At 37.6% G+C, this 26,129-nt stretch overlaps 1 protein-coding gene across 5 annotated transcripts in view; it reads right to left on the minus strand.

Annotated features, from left to right (window-relative positions):
* The window catches only part of CEP152 (centrosomal protein 152), a 96,694-nt gene that overhangs the window by 57,466 nt on the left and 13,099 nt on the right, over positions 1 to 26,129 (minus strand). For all 5 annotated transcript variants that reach the window (XM_013055514.2, XM_013055515.2, XM_004751343.3 and 2 more), the window contains exons 3-12: positions 24,261 to 24,364; positions 23,970 to 24,042; positions 23,611 to 23,889; positions 22,308 to 22,473; positions 19,871 to 20,011; positions 18,643 to 18,782; positions 15,172 to 15,372; positions 10,452 to 10,599; positions 8,690 to 8,781; positions 7,701 to 7,864 (exon numbers count right to left, since the gene is read on the minus strand). In XM_013055514.2, the coding sequence (XP_012910968.1) occupies positions 7,701 to 7,864; positions 8,690 to 8,781; positions 10,452 to 10,599; positions 15,172 to 15,372; positions 18,643 to 18,782; positions 19,871 to 20,011; positions 22,308 to 22,473; positions 23,611 to 23,889; positions 23,970 to 24,042; positions 24,261 to 24,364 (1,508 nt within the window). The remainder of the gene's footprint in view (positions 1 to 7,700; positions 7,865 to 8,689; positions 8,782 to 10,451; positions 10,600 to 15,171; positions 15,373 to 18,642; positions 18,783 to 19,870; positions 20,012 to 22,307; positions 22,474 to 23,610; positions 23,890 to 23,969; positions 24,043 to 24,260; positions 24,365 to 26,129) is intronic.

The following is a 26,129-nucleotide window of genomic DNA, read 5'->3' on the forward strand; positions in this document are numbered from 1 at the left end:
ATATATTATATGTTTATAAAAATTAAAAATTAAAAAAAAAAATCTTCAGGATCTGGGATTAGAGAATGGTTTCTTAGAAAGTCAAAAGCACAAGCAACCAAAGAAAAAATACGTTAAGCTGGACTTCATAAAAATAAAGACTTGTGCTTCAAAGGATGCCATCAAAGTGAAAAAACAACCCACAGGAGAAAATACTTGCAAATCATATATCTGACAATGAACTTGTATTCAGAATATATAAAGAACTCTCAAAACCAATAAAAGGACAACCCAATTTAAAATGGGCAAAAGATTCAAAGAGATCTCTCTGAAGAAGATATACAAATGGTCAATAAACTCAGCAAAAGATGTTCAACATAATTAACCAATAAATAAAACTACATCATTAGAAAATCAAAACCAAATAGCAAGTATTGGCAAGGATATAAAAATACTGGAACCCCTCATACATCGCTGGTGGGAACATAAAATGGTTTCGCCACTTTGGAAAACAGTAGGACCATTTTTTGAAATGCTAAACATAGAACTACCACATTACCCAGCAATTCCCCTCCCAGATAAACAGCTGCCCTTGAGTAATATGGGTTTGAACTGCACAGGTCCACTTATACGTAGATGTTTTTTTAAATACAATACAGTATCATAAATGTATTTTCTCTTATGATTGTCTCAACATTTTCTTTTCTCTAGCTTACTTTAATGTAAGAATAAAATATACAATATACATAACATGCAAAATATGTGTTAATTAACAGCTTGTGTTATTGGTAAGGTTTCTGGTCAATAGCAGGCTATTAGGGGCACCTGGGTGGCTCAGCGGGTTAAAGCCTCTGCCTTCGGCTCAAATCATGATCTCAGGATGCTGGGATTGAGCCCCGCATTGGGCTCTCTGCTCGGCAGGGAGCCTGCTTCCCCCTCTCTCTCTCTGCCTGCCTCTCTGCCTACTTGTGATCTCTGTCAAATAAATGGATGAGATCTTTAAAAAAAAATAGCAGGCTATTAACAGTTAAGTTTTTGAAAAGTCAAAGTCATATGCAGATTCTCAACCACACAGCAGGTCAGCGCCCCTAACGTGTGCACTGACCAAGGGTCAACTGTGTATCTAAGAGAAATAAAAACATATATCCGCACAAATTTGTGCATAAATATTCCTACTAGCATTATTCATAATAGCCAAAAAGTAGAAACAACTCAAATAAGTGTCTATTAGTAGATGCATGACTAAGTCAAGGTGGTATATATTCACACAATGGAATATTTTATTTGGCTACAAAAGGGAATGAAGCACTGATACAGCAACACGGATGAACCTTAAAAGCATTATGCTAAGTGAAAGAAGTCAGTTACAAAATACCACATACTATACAATTCCATTCATGTGAAAAGTACAGAATAGGCAAATCCATAGGTAGACGGTAGATTAGTGATTGCTTGGAGCTGTGAGGACAAGAAGGGGTAATGAGGAATGCATGAGGAATGTAGGCATAGGGTTTCTTTTTTGGGATGTTGAAATGTTCTAAATTGGGTTGTGGTACTGGTTGCACCACTCTCAATATACAAAACACCACTGGACCGTAAACTTCAAATGGGTGAGTTTTATGGTGTTTTAAATACAGTTCAATAAAATTATAGTAGAAAAAAATAACATCTAACGTATGAGTTACATTATATAAAGGCAAACCTAACCTATAGTGTTTAGGTAGGAATAATTAGGTCTTATGAGATAACAAAAAAAAAAAAACAGAAAACAATTGTTACACCGCAGTTAGGATAGTTGTTAACTTCAAGGTTATGACTGGAAAGAGGCATATGAATAGCTGCTGGCAATGTTTACTTCTGGGTGGTGGTTTCATGGGCATTCACTTTAAAATGAGTTAAGCTGTACACTTATGTTTCATGCACTTTTCTCAATTTTAAAAGGTTTAAAAAGTAAAATAAAACTATACAGCTTACTAGAAAAACACCATCAAGAAATCATACATGTAGAAAATGATGGATCTAACTGCATAAAAAGTTTAAACACGAAAACTCAGCACTGGCTAGGATACACAGAAACAGGTATTGCCACACGATGTGGGTAATAATGAAACTACAGAGCTGCTTGAAGTATGTATCAAAAACCTCAAATATGTGCACACCTCTTGGCATATCCAAGGGGTACTTCTTTTAAGAAATTTTTTAAGGTACTGATTTCTTTAAGATGTGGGTGAGATATTCACCCACATCTTAAAAAAATAAAGATGTGCCTGAAGACATGACTACAAAGATGCCTGTGATAATAATACTGCATTATTTATTTTAAAAAGTGTATTACTATAGTTCCTTCATCCACATATCCATCCGTAAATACATACAAAAATATTTATTGTCATCTATAGATCTCAGAATATATTAATTTAAAAAACACATTATCAAACAATATATTCAGCATTATTTTATCTTTCAGAAATATACAAAACAGACAATGTGGAAATTATACACCAAAATGTTAAAAGTGGTTTTCTTTGTGGGAAGTAAAGGAAGATGATGTTGCTTCTAACTTTCTTCAATTTTCTTAAAAATATTTTCTAATTTTTTCATAATAAAGGAAAATGTTACTTTTTAAGAGAAGTAAGGGTATGCACCCTTAATATGATGTGAAGAAAATGGCATCTCATTACTATGGTCTTCCTCCACAAAACCCATGAAAAAAATACAATCATAGAAGAAACATCAAATTCCAAGAGGGGCTTCCTACCAAATAACTTAACTGGTACTTCTCAAATTGTCAAGGTCATCAAAAACATGGAAAGTTAAGAGGAACCTAAGGAAACATAACTCCTAAATGTAATATGGTATACTGGGTGTAATTCTAGAAAAGAAAAAGGACACCAGGCAAAAACTGAGGACATCTAAATAAACTATGGGCATTAGTTAATAATGTGTCAATATTAATTCATTAACTGTAACAAAGGTTCCAGGCTGGTGCAAGACTTGAGCAGAGGAAAATGGGTGCAGCGTATAGGGAAACTCTGTATTAATTTTTCTGGTAGTCTGAAACTATTCTAAAAAACTAAAAGGTAGTTCTAAAAAGAGAAATAAATAATAGTATCTCGAGTTTAATTTTTACTGTTCTTCAGTTTCAGATGATTCCAAATGAAATATATACATATATATTATGTGTACACACACATATATACAGAGAGACAGAGGGAAAAGGAGAACAAAATATTAGGATTTCTTAGACACTATATTATAAAAGGAGTTTCTTATAATATACTACATATTTACCAATATACACAACACCTGTATAGGACATCGATATGATATAAATAGGTCTGTGTAGATCTCATCTACTTAAACCACTTCTATTTATACAGAAATAGTAGTAGAAGATGAAAATATAATTCACAAAAATAGAATTATATAAAAAATATAAAATCTATTACAATGCATCTTCCTGAGCTGTAAGATCAGGAAAACTTTTAGCAGAAGGCTTATTTTGCTCAACTAACAAATTAGGCACCCCTAATTTCTTTTCTTACTGAATGCTGACCACTGAAATAGCACATCATGTACTCCTAGAGGGAGCCAAGTCAGAGAGCAGAGGAAGTGCTTGCTAAAATAATTTTCTCTTCTTTCCCAAAAGGGAAAAAGTCAGCAGTGGTGACCAGTCCTGCTGAGCCCTGTGGAAGTCAGTTCCCCTAAGTCCAAATAAACTGTAGTCCCTTATGAAGCCTGCTGAGAACACCAAAGGGTAAAGGCATTCCACTTGTTAAATGTTTATTATTTGAGCTTCGCAGCCAACTATAATAAGGGAGAGGGGAAGCTGTCTGCAAGCTGCATGCAGATTTAGCTACTCAAATTCCATGAATGTGAAATAGAACACTGAGCCTAAACCCTTAAAATTTACTAGGCAGTAGCTTGAGAGAGGTGGTAGTTGAGAATAAAAGCTTGGAGCCGCTAATATTTGGGTCAGTGATTTGAAAGCAGCTCAAGTCAACAAAGAACCAAAATTCAACACTGGGAAAACTGTGGCTTCCTCTTGTTCTAAGAATCACAATCCAGCAGAGAAAAAGTACAAATCTCTTTTCTCCTACAATAAATATTTTTGATCTACAAATAAATATTTTTACTTTTGCCTCAAAGCTGAACTCTATCTATTAAACTGCTGGTGGGTGGGATGACTACAAACTAAACCTTTTTTCACTAATCCTGTGATTCAGAGGATGTCTTCTAGCTGAATCTCAATGACCACTCATTCTGTGTTGAGTTATTCTCCATTTTCTTAGCTGAATGAGGCAGAAATTCTTTTACTGAAATAGTGATAGGATGTCTCAGGTTGGATATTCACAGGATTATGCTTTATATTACTGTAGGATTTTGGCTATGAGTACTAATTAAATACAAAGGGCAGAAGAAGAATACATTTTTAGCAGATATCATGATGAAACAAGTCTACTTGAAAAAATAAAATATATTTATTTGTATATAACATCTATGTATTATTTTCCAAATTCCCAGGCTAATTATAGCTCAAATTAAAATAACAACCTGGATGAGAATGAAAGCTGGTGCAAGCCACTCCGGAAAACAGTATGGAGGTTCCTCAAAAAGTTGAAAATAGAGCTACCCTACGACCCAACAATTGCACTACTGTGTATTTACCTCAACGATACAAATGTAGTGATCTAAAGGGGCACCTGCACCCCAATGTTTATAGCAGCAATGTCCACAATAGCCAAAATATGGAAAGAACCTAGATGCCCATCAATAGATGAATGGATAAAGATATGGCACATATATATAGTAGAATATTGTGCAGCCATCAAAAAAAAAAATGCAATCTTGCCATTTGCAATGACATGGATGGATCTAAAGGGTATTATGCTAAGTGAAATAAGTCAGTCAGAGAAAGACAATTACCATATGATCTTGCTGATATGTGGAATTTGAGAAACAAGGCAGAGGATCATAGGGGAAGAGAGGAAACAATGAAACAAGATAAAACCAGAGAGGAAGACAAACCATAAGAGACTCTCAATCTCAGGAAACAAACTGAGGGTTGCTGGAGGGGAGGTGAGTAGGAGGGATGGGGTGGTTAGGTGATGGACACGGGAGGGTATGTGCTACGGTGAGTGCTGTGAATTGTGCAAGACTGATGAATCACAGACCTGTACCCCTGAAACAAATAATACATTATATGTTAACAAAAAATAGAAAATAAATTAAAACAAAAACAAAAACAAAAACAACAACCTGGAGAAAAATCTTTGAGATGAGCTAAATCTTTAATGCTCTAAAATACAAGGCATAAGGAAGAATGAAGTTGAAAGTAAAAAGACTTGATTGTCATGTAAATAAAACCAACAGATTATAGGACAGTGAAGTTTTGGGCTCCAGGACTGGTTCTCTGCTAATGGTCTCTCTTCTTGGGCAAAAGAGTTCAACCCTTTCAGCTCCAGTTTTCCCAACCCTAAAATGAAGATACAGATCTGATGTTGCCCCAAGGTTGAGATGAGGATCAGAAACCTTTTACAAAGTATATGTTGAATTAAAAGAGAATATGAAAACTGTATCAATGGTATATTTTAGCTAATGATCTACTAAATAATAATAGCAATAGCTATCAACAATTAAATATCTGATATGTGTGGGGCACCTGGGGGCTCAGTCGGTTAGGCATCCAACTCTTGATTTTGGCTCCAGTCATTATCTCAGGGTCCTGGGGTCCAGCTGCATTGGGCTCCATGCTCAGTGGGGAGTCTGTTTGAGATCCTCTCTCTCCCTCTGACCCTTCCCCCACTGCTTGCACAGTCACTAATAATTTTTTTTAATTAAAAATAAATGCCTAATATGTGCAAGAACATATTCTATGAGGTCCTTTATATTTTAATCCTCATTTTAACCCCAAAGGACACCTATAATCTACTTAATAGAAAAAGCCTGATGAGAAAACAGGCTCAGAAAACCAAGAAACTTGCCCAGGATCACAAAGCTAGTGATGAATGGCGAAACTGCAAATCAAAACAAAATCTGGGTCTAAAAACCATGCTCCTTCCACCAGTCATTTAGAACTAACCCGGCATGAACAGGAAATAAAGCATTCACAGCAGTAAATTTTCCAGATAACTACCTTTTAACTTCAAAATTTTATATACATCTGTCTAAAAAATATAATGCATGCAATCTTTTTTTGCTTTAACTAACCAAAGATGATGGCTTTCTTCAAAACTCAGGAGTATGACCATGGTCATTTTGAGGGAGATTACAGCTGTGGTTCTCATAGTTCTCTCCCTGCTAAAGCTGAGCTAGCAGACTCAAACGCTGGCATTACCTCTCCCAAATCTCTGCCCCAGCTACTGCACAGCCAGGAACTCAGAGAATTCACGGGATACACACAAATCTAAGTCAGTAAGACCCTGGGTAAGAGCCTGCAGGAGACTCCTGCTTAAACACAGTGCCCATGCTAGTTGTGCTATTTGTGTTCTAGCTTCCTGCTGGGTTGTAGCTGTCATCTGTCAAAACAGACGTCCCGAAAGACCAACCCTCCAGATAAATGGAGCCTTACTGAACTGAATAAACACTTTGTTTCACAGTATTACCCAATCACTTTAGATTTCAATTTTCTCAATGTCCTCTTACTGTTTTGAAAATAGAATCACGGAATTAAAACACCTCACTTCTAAAACCTACTGTAGAGCAAAACCTTCAGGAGATTCATACACTTGTATTTAGTTGCAGGATACCTGAAATACGACAGGTAATCAACACTCTCCTGGAACAACGATGATGGTAAACTCAGTCTGAAACTACCGACTGGCCCGTGGGTGTGTGGCATATGAATGCATTCAAGAAAGGCTCTCCTTGGCCTACATGCCATCCTTGCCACACACCCATTCTTCATCTGTCTCCCACACCAGCAGAAGGAATGACTGGATAAACGCTTCTTCGTTCATCAGGGATAACGTGCAGCATGCAGCACTCAGCTGCTCACAAGTAGGTCTCCCTCTCCCTGCCCAGGCAAATGCAAACTCCCTGCCGGAAGGGAGACCTTCATCCTCATCTTCCGAACTCCACTCCCAGAGCCTTGGGTAGCATCTTCCAGACTGCGAGTGCCTCAAGCGTGTACATCCTGCCCATTCATCTACTAAGTATTTAATGGCACCAAAATGTGTTCCCTCTTCTACCACCTCACTCCCTGCAAGGGATGATAAGGCCCTCCCTTTCATGAGATTGCTGAAGTATCTGTGTTAAACAGTGGAATAAAAGACAGAATCTCTATGTTAAAAGTAAGGTCACAGGAAAGAGCCTATGAAAAAGTAATGCTTGTTTTCTCACATGCCATTGATACATTGATAAATGCCATGAACCCGACTTCAACACAGAGTGAATAAAAATAATATGTCCTTGCCTTAATAATAAAAGATATATAACCACAGTCATAGAATTTACTCTGTATATTTTAACTGTAACTTCATCATTTTTACCTTATTGAAACTGATGTGCCTACCGGTACCAAAGATAGTACAATATCAATAACTGGGGTTTCGTTCATTTTGATTTCAGACATTTACACTTCATTAGAAATAACTAAAAACTTCTGTCCCTTATTCAAGGCCCCTAGTCAACTCATCAGGTCATGCCTGGTGTCACTTATTTACATGTATCATCAGTACTATTAATGTAGGTTCTTCTATAGTAAATGATTTTCTTAATACCTCTTCACTTTGGATTTTTTCCAGTTGACTCTTTTAATACCCAAATCCACATATGATTCAGTGAGTTCTATATTTAATTCTCCTTCTGAGTCACTTGGAAGTATTCCTAATTTTGCAGCAGATTCATAGAGAGAAATTTCATCTTTCAGTTCTGCTAATTCTTCCTGAAACATAAAATTATTGAAAATTATTTTCTTATATGAAAGAATCAGTCATTCATCTATGCTTCGAAATTCATTTTAATCAGCAGAAATGCTTCTTCACATACATTAAAAATAACTTTAAAATAATGCTGCTATGAACACAGGTGTACAACTAATATATACATTAATAACTTTAGAGGTATATATACACAGAGAGAGATATATGACTTTAGAAAGGCCAGCACACATCAGTTTAAGTAAACTGTATGAACAAATGAATAAATGAAGGAGAAAGCAAATGTAAGGAGCTTCTCCTACCTCCCTCACTTACGTTCTGTCCTCCACAAAAAGTGTCCCTTGAGCTGAGAAATTGACGGCAGCACTTTTTGGCATTCTAGAGGACAGAGTGGACTGGTTTGCCAAGAACGTGTTGTACTTTAGTCTGCCGGTGGGAAAAGGCAGAATGTGTCTTTCCAGTAGAGGTAATACTGGAACTCGTCCTCCAGCGGAAAATGTAAGTAGCGCTGGAGGAGGAGGGGAGAGAGCTGCAGCGAAACTGCAGGTCCCCCACACCTGTACATGTACTTATCTCCGGGATACACCCATAAATGAAAGGACACGCCACGTGAAGGAGGCTACCGGCAGCCTGGGCGTGGGGGCGCGGTGCCCTGGCTCTGCAGGGCTTGACTACCTAACTGTGTGGGTTAGACTGCGAACAACTCTCAGTGTCTGGTCTGGAGATGGTCCAACTACCTCTTTTACAGAGAAATCCAAGGTTCAGAAAAGTGATGTAAGCACTGCCTAATTCAGCTACCCACAGGGTCTCTTCCAAGTGGCAACACTCACTTGCAAAGCCTTGTTCATGTTTTCACTCATAGCATGTGCTTTCTGTGCTTGCTGCAGCTGGAACCGTAGCTGAGCCACCTCCTGTACAGAGCCTGTGGGGGGAAAAAAATCACAGAGTACACCACAAGTAAAGGGACAAAGTACCCACGATGTTCAGAAGACCTTGAATCCACTGAGGCTATGGAACGTGGAGCTCTGTTTCATTACCTTTTCATTACCTTTCTAGGAGCACAAAAGTGTAGCCACTGGGACCCAGAAGGAGGAGATCCAGACATTTCCAAGACATGTCCACACTTAGTATGGCTCCTCTGGTGTCCCTGGGAGGCTGAAGACTTGGGACTACTGTGACCTTGCTCTGAATCAAATCAGCCACATCTACAGACCTTAATACTCCACAAGTCCTTTAACAGGAGCATAACGTTCCAACTCATAGAAAGCCAAAGCAAAAATTCTTTGGAACCCATTTCTACCCTCTAATAAGAAAACTACATCTTGCTGCCTTTAGCTTCTTTCGAAATGCTTTTATTTCCACCACCCCCACCTCCACATGTGAAAAAACCATATTCAGGCCATGCTTCGGAAACTTCGGTAACCTAATGTTTTAAATGTACTAGGGGAGGCTCCCATTTAAAAGGAACTTTATGGGGCCTTCTCAAAAGAAAATGAGCATCTGGGAAATGGTTAAGCAGAGTAATGATGGCATATTATGCAATGAAAGAAAATAGTATTTTCAAACCCTTTAGTGGCCAGGAGAAAAGCTCACTAAATAATGCCATGTGAAACAAACGAATACAAAACTGAAGAGGGAGCGGGGGCCCAAATGGTATAAGCCAAATTTTGCCCCTTCCACAACGTCTGCACACACATATTTTGACAGCCTTTGACTTCAGCACCTTCAGCTTCTGAGTAAGTGACTCTGATACACATTGTACCAACAGCCTGAATAGGCTTTATGTGCCGAAGCATGACTTTCATTATGTTGGGTCCTGAAGAACCACTGAGCTATTTCCACAGCAGGAACTACTCACCAGCACCCAGGGCAGTTTTGTCGGTGGGACAGTTTGCATAAACATGTGATTATTTTATTGCCTTTTACTCTAATGTCATTCTATAAAAACGGATAAGAAAAGTACTGCTGAAACTAATGATGAACAATGTAGGTCACAAACTTAATACCATGGAAACCATATGAGAAATCTAATCATGACAAAAATAGAACTCCCTAGCTTCAACTGACCAGATTAAGTGCAAGAGGGGGAAAAAAAAAATTAAAGAAGTTTCACAAAACAATAGAAACACACAATCAGAATGATGTTAAAAAGCAAAATATGATGGGATTTCATAATCATTTTTACTTCCCAGGGATAGAACCCACATTCTAACATACATTGTATTGTTCAATTTTTGCACATTCAGCTTTGGTATGTTTTCAAAAATGTATTATGTGCAGAAGCAGGGAATTACCTAAGTGTATGTGTTCAATTTCACTTGAGGGCAATGCATTCAAACATTAAAAAGTTACCTCTGTGTCACAGGATTATTGGTTATTTTTATTTGCTACTTTGTACTTATCTATGTTTTCTAAATTATCTAATGAAAACGCATTATACCTTTATACATATATACTAGTAATGTTTAAAAAATTGTCACTGATGATCTTTTCTGTCTTTTCTGGATTTTAATAATTCACAGATCCTACTCTGTTCTCTCTGCATATTATACTAGCCACCTGGGGAGACAAGGGTTCATCCCAGACACCCACCTGAGTGCAAGAAGTTGGCACACTGCTTCTGACTCTCCTCTAGACTTCTCGTCAATCTGTTAATGATCTCAGTCTTTTCTAATTTCATTGCTTCTTGATTCCTTTCCAGTTCTTTCACTTGATCTTTCAAATGACAACAAATGTCTTCCTAAGTAGAAAAAGTATTCAAGAAGTAATTTTCATGATCAGTTATTAAATACTAAACTAACAAATACAATACATAATTGGATTTTAGCTCAAACATAAAATCATCACAGAGCAGCATCACTTCTTTTTCAAGGTTAAGCGCATAGGACTGGAAGTTAGAACAAACTTTTATGATCTTGGGGGAGTCATCAACTTCTCCATCTATTTATTCTTTTGTAATTACGCTAATAAAGGTTAAATTCAATGATTTCTGAAGTGCTTTCTGTTCTACAATCACAAGACATCGATATTCTAAAACGAGATTCCATTCAGGCCAAAGAAAATGTATTATACCTACCTCTATCTGCATGTTACACTGTCAGTATAAGTGTATGTATATACATTTAGGCAGACCACCTTGAACCATGGAACCTATATCCCAAGACAGCAAGGATTCAGATAAATACATGGAAACTCACCTATTCTGAAGAGCCAAAAGCTCATTCTACTCTGAGCAGCCAAATATAATCTTTCCCTCCTCTGGACTTCATTTATACTTAATCTGTCTCTTTATTATATTTTTACATGTCTTATTTTTCTTAATAAAGTCTCCTTGTAGGTACCTATGTAATGCCTTATACACAGTGAGCGTTATAAAAACAAACAAACAAACAAACAGACAACCCTTTAAAAATGAATGACAGAAAACCAGACAGGATATATGTGTATGTGTATGCGTGTGCACGCACTTGTGCACACACACATGCATGCATTCATGTGTGTAACTGTATGGGGATATATGGAAAAATAGGAGCATGTATATAATATATTCAAATTTCTTCAAAAAGAGAAATGTGTTTAGGAGTAATAAGCCATGCTAGTCCCAAGCCTATGTAGAAGAAATCATCCCTTCTTTTTCAAGAAAGACTACACATGGCAATGCCTGGGTGACTCAGTTGTTAAGCATCTACCTTCAGCTCAGTTCATGATCCCAGGGTCCTGGGATCAAGAGCCCCACGTCAGGCTTCCTGTTTCTCCCTCTCCAGGGAAGAAGTTTCCAGTTCTGGAAACTTCTCCATGTTTATTCAACAGTGCAAACCTCTTGGCACACTGCTGCGGATTCCCAAGCCAGCTTGAAAAGCGTGGTCCTAAAGCACCAAAATAACACGGCAAACACAATGAATGGGCTAACATTAACAACAGTGTAAATGTATATGTGAGAAGGGGTGGGGAGACAACATTTATGGGCTGGGGAGGCTGTAATACTTTTATAAGAGACTAAGAACTGGCAAAAATAAAGTTCAAGAAAAAGTAGATATGAAAAACATATGAAGAGAAGGCTGATGGTGGCAATAACTTGACTAAATGCAACAATCAACTGAACCATGTTATTTCCTATTGACAAGTTCAGGGAAACCAATTACACTCAAACTTGTTCAGTTTCAATACCATGGAACACTACATCAAACTAATGATGTACTGTATGGTGACTAACATAATAAAAAAAATAAAAATCGGAAGACCTTCAAAAATGAATAAACAAAATGAGTTATTCCTTCTTTTCTATGGGTAGCTTGAGTGAGAACATGCAGTTCAAGATGGTTAAAGGCTGAAGCTTTAAGACTCAACAAAGCAGCAATGTCCACAACAGCCCAGCTGTGGCAGGGGCCGAGATGCCCTTCAACAGGTGAATAGATAAAAAAGATGTGGTCCATACATACAATGGAATATCACTCAGCCATCAGAAAGGATAAATACCCACCATTTGCATCCACATGGATGGAACTGGAGGGGATTATGTTAAATGAAGTTAACAGGCAAGCAGTCAAGCAGAGAAAGACAGTTACCATATGGTTTCACTCACATGTGGAACATAAGCAATAGCATGGAGGACATAGGGGAAGGGAAGGAAATCCAAAGGAGAAAATCAGAGAGGGAGATGAACCATGAGAAACTATGGACCCCAAGAGACAATGTGGGGGTTTCAGACGGGAGGTGGGTGGGGATGGGGGGAAATCCGGTGATGGGTATTGAGGAGGGCACGTGTTATGAGGAGCACTGGGTGTTATACTTAACCAATGAATCAGTGAACACTACATCAAAAACTAATTATGTACTAAACAGTGGCTAACTGAATGTAGTAAAAAAATGAAAAAAAAAAAAAGATGGAGCAAGACAAGTCTGATGACAGAGATAATAGCTGAATCTATGGGAACAAATAGAATTGAACAGATTTTTAGAGCACAGAGACATGAGTATTATGCCACACAAAGGTCTGTGGTAATCTCTTAGCCAAGAGAAGGTATTTCAATTGGAGCCTTTAAATATAACGTTAAAGGAAAGTTAGAAAGTAGACCAGGCAAAAATCATGACGTAGAAACCAAAGTCTACGACTTCACCCAAAGCTGCATATCTCAAGAAGGTCAGAGTGAAGAAAGATTTTATACCATCAAAGAGATAATCAGAGATCTTAACCTGACATTCAGAGACCTCAGAACATGACACTCCCAAGAATGAGAGACAGAAGACAGGGGAGTCCAGGAGATGGTTTGGTATAAGAGTTCTGTCACTGAAGAAACACGGAGCTCCGAGAAGTTTTGGCTGAGTATAACAATATGATTAGTTTACAACTGTAGTCCTTTCCCGCTGAGAAACTTACTCAAGTTTATCTACTAAATTATCCAGTCATTTGTACCTTCCTACTATTTTCCAAGAATTGTTTTAGTTGTCTTGGTACTATGCTGAATGGAACATAGGAAAAGGTTTGTCTGAAAGGGAAATACTTTATAAAGTATATCCCTCTTCAATAACTTTATAAAGAAAAAGAGGGCAAGGGGCAAAATGCAGGATGTATGTATGGTTATCAGCTACTCTAAGAAATCAACCCCCTCTGTATAGAATATTCATACATTTTTTTCTGATTATAGGCAGGCAACTCCCTAGCTCCTGGTTGATCTAATTTATAGCAGCTTTCTAATCAGGAAGCTCAATTTGGATTCTAAGATAGTATGGATTGTCTTTTTATTAAAAATACTGCTGAGTCAACTGATCCCAAATTGTCAGCACAAAAGAAATACCCTAAATACCCTTGGGAATGGGTATTCCCAAGAGGAAAAACTATAAGCACTTCGGAATCATCACTTTGCAAAGCAGCTATACAATTACATCCAGAGGGCTAATATCAGTCTTATGATATGTTTAAAAAAATAAAATCCATCACAGAATGTAACAGTAGAAAAGATATCAGTCAACACCTTCAATCTGTGGTTCAGGAATCTGAAACCCAGTCAGCACAGAATCAAGACTTTGTTCTGTGTTCTAGTCCAAGGTCCTTTTATTGGGGGTGGGGAGAGGTGTAGTGGTGAAAACAGAATGGAGTGGGCACAGGGGTTGAACACAGTAAGAATTTCTTTCAGCCATCCCCTGTGTACTGTGTCAAAGTCAGCAGAGAATGGAGAGATCCTCTACCCTGCAAGGAAAAGCCACCAGACTCCACCCCTCTTGTCATCCAAAAAGGACCACTGCCCAAGTCCAACTAACTTTAATGCTACTATACCAACATAGCCAAAATAAATAAAACTATATCTCAAATGTCATTTGTTTAAATACTGAAGATTTTTTCAATAATTTGGCATAGCTTTTGTCTTTCCCCACATAGCCTTCATACCAATCAAACTCACAATATTTTTCTATACAAAAAGTATATTTAAGAAAATAAATCTCATAACTCATATAAATACATATAAAAATAAGACAGTATACAATTATTACTGGTAATAATGCAGTACTTATGTACCTAATCTTTGTACTTCTACCTAAAATATGGAAAAATTTAGTCAGCTATTAGAAATAAAAAATAGCAACACAAATCAGGATGAATTTTAAGTGCAGTGGGATTTGCCATACCCTCCCATTTTATTTTTTTGCTCTTCTTCCCTTGGGTTAAATTAATTTTAAAATTACATGAAGTAAATTACACTCTGAAATTTTACTCATTCAAGTGGTTACCTGGGGTTTGGAACACAAGCAAATTCACCACCTGACTCCCCGTCAACTTCCATTTTATTCTCTTTGGGGCAGAAATAATACAGACGGTGAGGGATGCTCAAGTTTTACATCTCGGCGATTTCAGATCAGATTTTCTTATGTTATTACACTATTCTCAAAAATTAACTCTTCTCCCAAGAACCACTTCTACACAATATTTACCGACAGGTAAATTACCAGAAAGACTTTCTACTGGTTAAGCTCCCAGGACAACCTCTCAAGTTCACTCCAGCTCCCAGAACACTCTCTCTTTTCGGTATGGATTTGCTCTAGAGCAACAACAACAATCTGTATAAATACTGTACAAATTCAGGACTAGTAATGCAAGAACTGAGAAAGTACTAACCAATCCTCTTAGGGAGAGAATTTCCAAGATTAAGCCTTCAGGACATATTCATTGATGAAAAATCATTGGCTTTTAAGTTTTACTCATAAACACCTACTGGAAACATCCAAAATTTTCACATGAGGAACCACAAAATATCAGTTACAAAAAATAGCCAGCCTTCCTCATTTATAACAGTTGCTTATGTGAAAGCCTCCTAACCTGTTCCTTAAGGGCAGTAACTGTAGCATCCAGCTTCCTTTGTAAGGACACCACTTGCTCTTCGTGCTTCTTCGTGAGGCCCATTACGATGCTCTCATGCTGCTCTCTAGCACGCTGAAGGGATTCCGAGTGACGGAGGTCCAGCAGCTGCTGCTTCAGGCTCTCCAGAGCCATTTCAGTTGTCCTGGACTTCTTAATCATCTAGCGGATACACACGGGAGAGCCATGTTTACAGTACTTTAACTCTTCCCTCTCTTTATAGATTGTAATGCCAAAAATCAACCATCCTTCAAGAAGAATGGTCACGAAAGGGTCTCCCTCTGGTGGGGCAGAGTTAGTTCCTTAGGACTTCCCTAGATGGAACCCACCAGGCCCACAGTTGCTGGAAACATTCACTGAGAAAAAGAACCTATAGTTACCTGAGGAGAGTGATAGAGGATTTTGCTCAGCATAATGGCAATGTGGGTACCAGACAAGGCATTTGCTGCTACAATAGTGGTCGCAGCGCTGTTTGCATTGCTCTGTGAACCAAGTGTGAGGGGTAAGCCAATTTCTGGGTCACAGAAAAATGACAACCATTTCTTGAAAGACTGATGAAAACGGTCAACGACCATTTGTTAAAAACAAAGTTTTGAATCTCTACAGTTGTGGAAAAAACAATGGTGTACCAGGCTAAACAACGGTTCCCAAAAGAAGGCCGTATCCTAATACCTAAACCCTGTGAATATGTTATGTTACATGGCAAGGGAAAAGTAAGGCTGTAGACCAAATTAAAACTGCTGTTCAGATGACCTTAAATTAAAAATGATTATCCTGGATTATCTGGGTGGGCCCAATGTATCGAGAAACATCCTTAAATGAGGAAAACTGAGGCAGAAAAATCAGAATCAGTGACTTCTGGCTCTGAAGATGAAAATGGGCCACAAGCCAAAAAATGCCGGTGGCCTCCAGGAGCTAGAAAAGGCAAGAAAATGGATTCTTCCTTAGAGTGTCTGAAAAGCAAAAAATCCCTACTGACAGCTTGATTCTCACCCAGTGAGACCCATGTCAGACTTCCGGCCTCTAGAACAGTAAGATAATATGCATTGTGTCAAGCAATTAAGTTTATGCTAACAATAGAAAATTAGTACACATGGTGATTCTGTTGCTTTTATGTTTTCATTTATGCTATATTTTTTTATACATGCAATTTCTAATTTATAAAAAGATTTAAAAGTTATAACATTTTACTATATAAAAGCAATTCAACTTTTTATAAGAACTATCAATTTTCAGAAAGTTAAAAATGCTAACAGTCTCTTACACAAAAAAATTAAAATTTCAAATGAGGCTTATTCTTCCTTTCTATTACAGAGATTGACCATTTATTCCAATACTGTTTAAAGTGCTTATGACAGTTATTCATTTGCTCAATAAAGAATGGGACTACTTTGTACCAGGCAGGCTTCTAAAAACTTAAGGACATGATGACAGGACAGGCAAGGTCCAAGCTCTGTCTCTTTCCACCAGAAAGTAGCAAAACAATAACAAGTAAACAAAGATCATTTCAGATAGTTTTAAAATAGAATAACAGGATATGGCATGATGAAGGAGAGTAGGAATATGGAGCTATGGGCTACTCTAGATATAACATGGCTTGTTTTAGCTGACACCCGAAAGATAAGGAGCCAGCTATGAGACAACATTGTTTAAATTCTTTCATAGAACCATCCTCAGAACTAACCACACATCTCCAAAACCAAACTCACAACTTTATAGGCACTTTTAATTTTAACCACCTTCCTCCCCCCCCACCTCCAGAACAGTATCTCTCTCACGAGTCACCCCCACCAGCCTTCCCTACCAATGACTTATGACCATTTCCAACCATTATATGGCTATCTATCTCATTAATTAAAGAATGTACCACCACCTTTTTTTTTTTTAAGATTTTATTTTTAACTAACCTCTATACCCAATGTGGGGATTGAACCCACAACCCCCAGATCAAGTCACACATTCCACCAACTGAGCCAGCCAGGCTCCCTTGTGCCACCACTTTAAAGGCAAGTCTACCGGGGTCAGGAAATTCAGGCACTGCTGTTTTGTCAATAACTGGCTTTGTAACCTTGGGCAATTTTGACTTCCCCAAAACTTAACTCATCGATTAAATAGTAAACACAATGCCTCATGCCTCACTAACCAAAATCCCAACAAGATTTTTTACAAACATAAAAAGTTGATATGCAAAATCTAGAAAAGAAAATGTGAAAAAGGGCTACAAATTTTTTAAGAATGCTAATTTGTTTACCACATTTTAAAACACACCATAAAACCATAGTCATGCCAGTATCAGAGCAAGAATAGAGAAATACATAAGACAAAATATGTACAGGTTACATCAGTTTTCAACAGCATTCACTCAACCTATCCTGACCTCCTATTATGTGCCAGAAGGCAGGGAAGACTTAGGAAAAGAAAACCCACGAGCAGGGGTGTTAATCAACTAGCAGTTTGCTGAGGAAAGCACCTTCCAGAGAGAAGAAATGGCATATACAAGTACATAAAAGCAACACATGCGCTACTGAGTTTGAGAAGAATAAGGAAAGAGGTAGGCAAGGATCTGATGGCCATTTCCATGCCATACTTCATCCCACAAGTAAAGTGGGGTCAGGCCTTAAGCAAGGGAAAAACAATCAGGATTTTAGAAAGACTGGCCAAGAGAAAATTTGCAGAAGGGGTAAAAGCCTAGAGACTAGGGGGGACGCCTGGGTGGCTCAGTTGGTTAAGCAGCTGCCTTCGGCTCAGGTCATGATCCCAGCGTCCTGGGATCGAGTCCCACATCGGGCTCCTTGCTCAGCGGGGAGCCTGCTTCTCCCTCTGCCCCTGCCTGCCATTCTGTCTGCCTGTGCTCGCTCTCTCCCCCTCTCTCTTTCTGATAAATAAATAAAATCTTTAAAAAAAAAAAAAAAAAAAAAAAAAGCTTAGAGACTAGGAATGCCTGGATGACTCAGTGGATTAAGTGCCCAACTCTCGATTTCAGCTTAGGTCGCAATCTCAGGGTCATGAGATCAACCCCCATATTAGGCTCCACGGTTCTCTTTCTCCAGCTCCCTCTGCCCCTCCTTCCACCCCTACACCCCCCACTCCTTAAAAAAAAAGACTAGAGACTAGTTAAGATACTTTTGCAACAAATGGTAAAATCCTGAATCAGGGACATGGGGACAGAAATGTGGAGACTCAACAGAAGGTAGTGGCTGACTGGATGAGGGGGAACAGAGGAGCTGTGCAGACTTTTATCTAGTAAGCAGTTGACTGGGTAGATGAGAGCACCGTCCCTCCAAGGTCAGGGAAACCAAAGCAGGCTGACGCTGGAAGAAGATATAAACTGCAAAGTTCTGCTGAATTTAGCCCCACATTACCATAAGTTAAGTAAAGTTTTCACTGTAATGAATAATCTTTTACCATAAATAATCACAATAAAATATTTACCTGTTCCTCGTTCACTTTTAATGCTTGTATTTGGGTCTCCAGTGTTTTTATTTGTGCTTCAAGCTGTATCTCTCTTTCTTTTCCATTCTGAAAGAGTTTCTGTGATTCTCGGAGGCTGAGGGTCAAACCATCCTTTTCATCTACAACATTAAAAATTATTATATAAATAACTTACTGTGAGGGGATCCTTATTTTCACAATCTCTTATCAAATATCAGGTTGGTATCATATGAATGTTCAGTTCAATTCAGATAGTAAACTTCAGTTGATTTAGAGAAAACCAGGAAAGTTCCAAAAAAAGAATGCCTCAGTGGCACCAAAAAATTGAGAAAATCAGGACCACTTTCCTCAAAAATATTACTGTATCCTTTTGAGGACCACAAGATTTCCTAACAATGGTTTCAGCATTTGTTTACTTGAGAAGTTACATAGATGGGACAAATCTCTGCTAATCAAAGAAGGAATCTGAAGACTATTTGTTTTTCATACGCACTTGCAATGAACTTTAACATTCACCTAATCTTAAATTCTTCCCACATACTTTATGGTAACAGTTTACAAGTTCTTCTCTCAAAATAAATTTTATAAACATTACAGAAAGAGATCTTTTCACTATTAATTAAGTTTGAAACAAGCTAGAGTTCAGTCACAAAATTAATCTACAAATGAAAATTTCACCATTGACCAAAACTACAGAATGGATGAAGAGTAAACAATTATAACTTGAACTGTTTTCCTCTATGTGCCTCTCTCAGTAATGGCACTATTTTTCTCCTTGACACACCAAAAGGAGTTCGAGATCACAAACTCCTACTTGGATTAAAATCTTATTTTAATCTGTAGGCTTAGAAAATGTATTGCAAACTAAACACAAGTCTCTCTGGGAATTGGAATACTTCGTCCAAGGTAAACTACATATGCAATCAACAACTTATTCTTATTAGGACAGAATGCTATCAGCCTAGTTAAATAATGTTCACTGATTCTAACAGCCCAATAGAAGAGAATGAGAAAGCGAGGACCTCAAAATAGAATGTCCTGGTGAGAAATAATCCAAGGCAAGGTGTCAAAATCCTGGGTTTTTGTTTCATTCTGACTGACTCATTATGAGCCCTTTGACCAAGTGCATCCACTCTCCAAGCTTCATATTTAAAATAAGCTGTTAGAAACAAGATGTCTAGCTTTAGTGTACCTCATAAATGACAGCATCCAACAGGTGTCATCTTACCTTTGATTATCAGAAGCTGGTGATTCAGATATCTAATTTGACGCTCACTTTCACTTAACTTTTCAACTAAATTGTCTAGTTGTCTCTCTTTTGCTTTGTTAAGAACCTGAAGTTGGATAATCTGCATATTTTCTGCAGCATCTGCATTAAAATTATTAGATAAAATTATTAGATAAAAACATACCCAAATGTAAATTTGTGGATACAACTCATTATTATCATGAAATCAATTCAGTGAATTTTGATTACCATTTTTTAAAAAAATAAGACAATATATCCGAGTGCAACATGGAGCATGAATAATGATTATTTTGTGAAATGTGTTTTCATTACGTATAGTTATTTACATAGGTAAATATTATAAGACCAAATCACAATGTAAAAAAGGTACTTCTTACTGTGGTCACTGCCAAAAAAGTTTAAGAAGTCACTGGTCTAGAGTATAACCCTGAGTCACACTCCCATTTTGGCTAATTAAAAATAAGCACATACCAATTACAATGGAACAGAGTTCTATGTTCTCATAAAATTGAAAAAAGAAAACTACATCAGATTCTATAAAGCCAATTTTAAAGAAAATTTCTAGGCACTCTTCTCAAAGTGTTTTATCTTAAACAGCAATGGAAATTACGTCGTATTCATGTTCATGCTAGCACATAACTGCTGCACTAATAAATCAATGAAGAGATGAATAAAGAATTTTGAGGTCTTCCTTCAGAAATGATTAAAGTCATTTTAGGGACCACTTAAAAATGACTCGGGGAAAAGAGAAAAAGTGATGTGTAGGAGAAGGATAGTGCTTCAACCACAAAACAACAAATATTTTTCTTCATTTTCTTCTAGAACAATACTTCTACTTGCCAAATACAAAACAATCTTCTTTTTAAAAAAGAGATAAGGCTGAGAACAAAAGAAACCCCTGAAGACTGAAAACTTTGTTACAGGTCAACGTAGAACAGGGTTAACTCAAGAACGAGCAGTCTACAGGCCACACCTCTCCCCAAAGTCATTTTTTTTAACTACTGTGGCTAAGAAGCTATAATCACTAAAATTCAGCATTACTGTACCATTAAGTTACCTAATTAATTTCCAAATGTTTAATTTAGGCAAATGGGTAACTTATTTAAACAAAAAATAAATCAACTTGATAAAACACAGACTCTTAAGACAGTCACGTAAGGTTATCTACACAGAAAGACCAGACATAGAAACATCACTGAACACAGTAGAACTGAAAGAGCAAATACCAAGATATCAGGCCACTGGTGTGATGCTTATTAACTCAGCCTAAAATCAGTTATGCCACTCATGCTGTCCACCCCCTCACCTCATTCCATAAAACCTCCTGAACAAAGAGAGGTGACCCTGATTTTGCTGTCAACTCCTTGTGGGGAAGTGAGGTCTGGCCTCCCCCATAGCTCTCCTGCAGCCCACGTGTATGTTATCCCACAAGCAGTGCTCTGAAGTTAGGGCGTTGTAGCCCAGTCTTCTAGGTGGAGCCCAGGAAGCCCAGAACAGCCAATGACATACCCCCCTGCTTCTTAAATGTGAAACAAACCACCACCTTGCTGTCACACTCTAGAGTCACCCTGGCTCTTCAATATGCACAATAACTGGAAGCTATTTCACATGCTGGAGAGTAGGACAACAAAAGTTAAATGTAGGAAACACTATTCAGGTCAGTCACAGCCTAAGTTCTGGCTTTTGATTTTCGGTGTTTCATCTCCTCCAAACTCTCCAGTAACATTTCTCTCGTTCTCATATTTATACATGCAGCATATAAAGGGAATTTTTTTCACAAATGCCACATGACTGAATCCGAGATAACCCTAGTTTAAATTCTAAATATTAAGTACTATATATCAGAGTTACCGAATTACTACACTAAAAGTCTAAAAATTAAAAGAAAAACTTCAGATGATAATGGCTAACTTACTGAATTACATTTCTATATAGTAATAAAAAAATCTAAGTTTGAAGAGAAAACTCAATTTAATTTTCCAAATTAGACATCAGTAAGAAAAACCTGTATCTAATGAAAAGTCTTAACCAACTAGAACAACTGAAATATGCAGCTGAGAAGAACTATTAATGTTTTATTATGTAAGTTTCAAATATATAAGGTAGAGAGTAGAGTGGCAATGAACCCCATAAACATACCACTCAGAATCAGTAACTACAAACTCATGGTGTCTTGCTTTATCTATATCTCTACCTAACACTATCCCCAACAACATATTATTTAAAGTAAATCCAAGACTCCTTATCAGTTTATTCATAAACACTTCTGGATTTCTAATAACAGGAAAAAAAAAAAAAAAAAAACAACCACCACAATCCCATTATCATACTTTAAGAAAAAATGACAATTTTTGAGTATGCCCAGTGTTCAAAACTAATTCTGTTATTAAGAAATAAATATAAACTTGATACCTACTTTCATTAGCTCCTAAAAATTGTTGTTGCAGGCTTTCAAATGTGTCACTTCCTGCTATCTCTTGGCCTGGCGAGTCATTATTCTGTGCAGAAGCTTGATAAGGTTTATATGTCACTTTATATGGTTCCAAAGCTTGACAACTGGGACCTTGTGATGTAACAAATTGCTATCAAAAGATGATAAATGAAACTGACAATCAGGATTTGGCTTTTTCTTTGAAAATGATCTGAATTAGACACCTCAACTTTGTTAGGAAATTAAATTGTGGTACAATTACAAACTTAATACATATATTTTAGCTTAAAAATACCACTTACAGTCATTTAACACTATTAATTAAAAGTCTATAATATATAATTTTACGTATCTTAAGGGTACTTCTGAGCATACAATGGGTCCAATTACATAAATAACACTCAAGAATTCCAGTAAGATTGTATATAAATAAGAATGATTTAGGTGATGCCAACATCTTGAGAACATAAGAGTGTACATATTCAATAGCAAGAACATGCCTCATATATAATAAATATTCACTAACATTTACAGAATAGTTAATATTCCACAGAGATAGAAAATGACCATCTTAAAGGAATGAAAAAGTCATCCTGTCATTGGGTTACACAGAATAGCTGTTGGCAAAAAGATAAAAGCTACTGGCAAAATCAATGTCACTCAAAGTCCAAGAAGCAGCCACCCATATCCTAAGCTCATCCTATATCTGAGCCACCTATATCCTTAGCTCATTAATAAACTTCCCCGGGTGTGGGGGGCAAAGAAGGGAACGACCTTTGTTTATTTCCTTAGCATTTATCCTGCCTACTGCTATATCACCTCAAAACAGATAACAGCTTTGAAGTATTCGACCTAAAATTTGTTATCAAGGTGGTGGGCTACAAAATCAAGTAACTAAATGGGATCATCTATGTAGATTGGCCACTTTAAAACTATACCAAGATACCTGAACATGGCTTCTCGCTGAAGCATGGTGAAGTGGTAGAAGCCAGAAGCGGCAGTAAATGAGGATGGTTCTTCTTCCGTAAACTTAACTTTTACGTTTTAACTGTTTCTGTAAAGCCTCCTTTATTTTAAAATTTGAACTTAAGGCCATGATTTCATTAGATTGTAAACAGAAAACAGCATGACTAATTCAGCATGAGCCTGAATAAAAGCACTCTCAGGGATTTTTGTACTTAAAGCTTATCATTGCACCTACACACGTTTTTTAAATATACACATCCACATACAAGCAAATGTGTGCAGACATACACACAAATTCATGAAAGTTAAGTTCTTATAATACCTGGAAATGATTCCTTTGAGGATCTGAAAATTTAATTACATTGGTTGGTTGACTATTAAATTCCTGCTTCTGACCACTGATATATGGTCTAAAGTTTTCAGGAAGGTGATATAAATCTGTCTGTTCATAATTACTTGGAGGACTATAACCACTTCCGCCTTCATCTCCACCTTCTTTGGGATGGTAGCCAGGATGCTGGTCGTCATTTTTACTTGGATTGTCTTCCCAGCCGTTGCTACTTTTCTCTCCAATATACACATCCCGAATCTCATTATAGTCCTAGTAGATAACAAGAGTGAAACAAAGGCACTAAGATCTATTCCCGCCCTTGCCAAAGTCATTACCCGTTAGATACTTACATTCACACTTTGAGATTTGGGCAGCACCGGATGCTCACACCAATTCACCTCCAATTGCTCGGAGCGATGCAGTCTTGAGAAAAATCAATACTTTAGATTTAGAGCCCATCACTTATTGGGACACAAATTTCACAAAGAACCTCAAGATTTTAACGTGTTCTCCCTCTATCACCTACAATTCTAAGAATTAGTCTACAATTTTACAACGTGTCCATTATTGCCTACAGGGAATCAAAAGAAAGAGCCTTATAGAATCGAAATATATGAGCGCAAGTGACTTCAGGTCCTTACTCTCCCTCTGTGCCATCCTCGCTGCAGTCAGAATAGCGGAGCTCGGGCGAGGACAGGTCATCATCCAGCATATCGTGCGGCAGGTCGGTGAGTAACTGCTGCAACTGAGACAGGAAAGTCGGCGTCAATATCACACTGACGGAGACATGAGCTGCCAAACCAAAGCGGCCTTGCAACGAGTGACTTTGACTTGAGAAGTTTGTGACCGTCCTAATTTCTCCATTTAATAACTGTTTGAAATTCCACACAAATTATCAGGATTTATTCTGGAAGGCATTTTTTCTACAAAAGTCTTAGACTTAAATACACTTAACATTATAATAGAACTTTAAACCTTCTTTATGGAAACACAGCAACTCATGGTAACAGTACAATCACCATATTATGTTATCATGCAGCAGACTGGAGTCTCAGAATCCTGTTCTCCCAGTAATCAGACCTTGGGGACTTGACAATCACACATTCCCCTGGGAATCCAAGCAGCCAGCTCTGCTGTGCCCAGGTGGTAAGAACAGTAGTACCAGCAGCAGCAGGTGGCCCAGAAGCTCTTAAAAGCTTTAATAATGTGATAGAAACCCCTTGGAGAGTGACTAATTTAGCAGACTGCCATCTAATTCCAACGATGAAAAGATACATGATACTCGGCTCGGCTAACACAATTGAATAAAAAGGGAGTTTTAAGACTCAGTTTTCTACCAAGAGCACTCTCAAAAGCATAACTCCTAACCGGACATAAAAGCATTTGAATTCACTCTCCAATTTTTGTCCAGATAAATCACATCTTTAGCATTCTTCTACCATTAAAAACTAGATAAATTTGTTTATTGTTTCAAGATAAATGGTGATTAAGAGATGAATGGTCTAATTTGTCGAATTTCGGTATCTGTAAATGACTTTCTTCAATTCCCAATATATTGTCTTAAAATTTATAGCCATCAGAATATTCAAATATTATATTATTAAACAGAAGAGGGCTGCTTATGACTTCTCTTTAAAATTAAGCACGGGCGCCTGGGTAGCTCAGTGGCTTAGAGCCTCTGCCTTCAGCTCGGGTCACAATCCCGGGATCCTGGGATGGAGCCCCAAATTGGTCTCTCTGCTTGGCAGGGAGCCTGCTTCCCACCCCCCTCTCTCTGCCTACTTGTGATCTCTGTCTGTCAAATAAATGAATAAAACCTTAAAAAAATTAAAAAATTAAATTAAGCATTAAATTAACAAGTTGACTGAATTGACACAGATCATAAATAAATGAATCCCATCAAGTTATGCAATGAGTTAATCTTTTTTTTTTTTTTGAAAGATTGTATTTATAGATTGATGAGAGAGAAGAGAGAACAAGCAGGGAGAGCAGCAGGGAGAGGGAGAGGCAGCATCACTGCTGAGCAAGGAACCCCGGTGCAGGACTTGTCCCAGGATCCTAGGTTCTGGATCATGACACTTAACTGACTGAGCCACCCAGGCGTCCTGCAATGACTGAATTTTAAAGATTTTAATAATCTGTAAAACCTGGGCGGGCGGGGGGGGAATGAGATGCTCCTTGGTCTATGGCAAGTTTTTTTTTATCCATTTTAAAAGAAATGAAATGTAGCTATAAAATATATCTGAGTGTTACATCAAAAGCCTTCTGAAAGCAAATACATATGTGAAAAGTTAAAATATTACTGGGGCACATGGATGGCTCAATCAGTTAAGGCTTAACTCTTTGTCCGAGCACAGATCTTGATCTCAGAGTCATGAGCTCAAGCCCTGCACTGGGCTCCACACTGGGCATGGAATGTACTTTTTTAAAAACTTGTTTTAAGAAAGGTCTCAAAGGAATGTTCCAGTTGTTAACTGGGTTTTGGAGATGTCAAATTTGGGTATGGGGTA

Source organism: Mustela putorius, unplaced genomic scaffold (assembly GCF_011764305.1).
Source record: "Mustela putorius furo isolate JIRA1106 unplaced genomic scaffold, ASM1176430v1.1 tig00003898_pilon_pilon_pilon, whole genome shotgun sequence".
Classification (NCBI taxonomy): domain Eukaryota; kingdom Metazoa; phylum Chordata; class Mammalia; order Carnivora; family Mustelidae; genus Mustela; species Mustela putorius.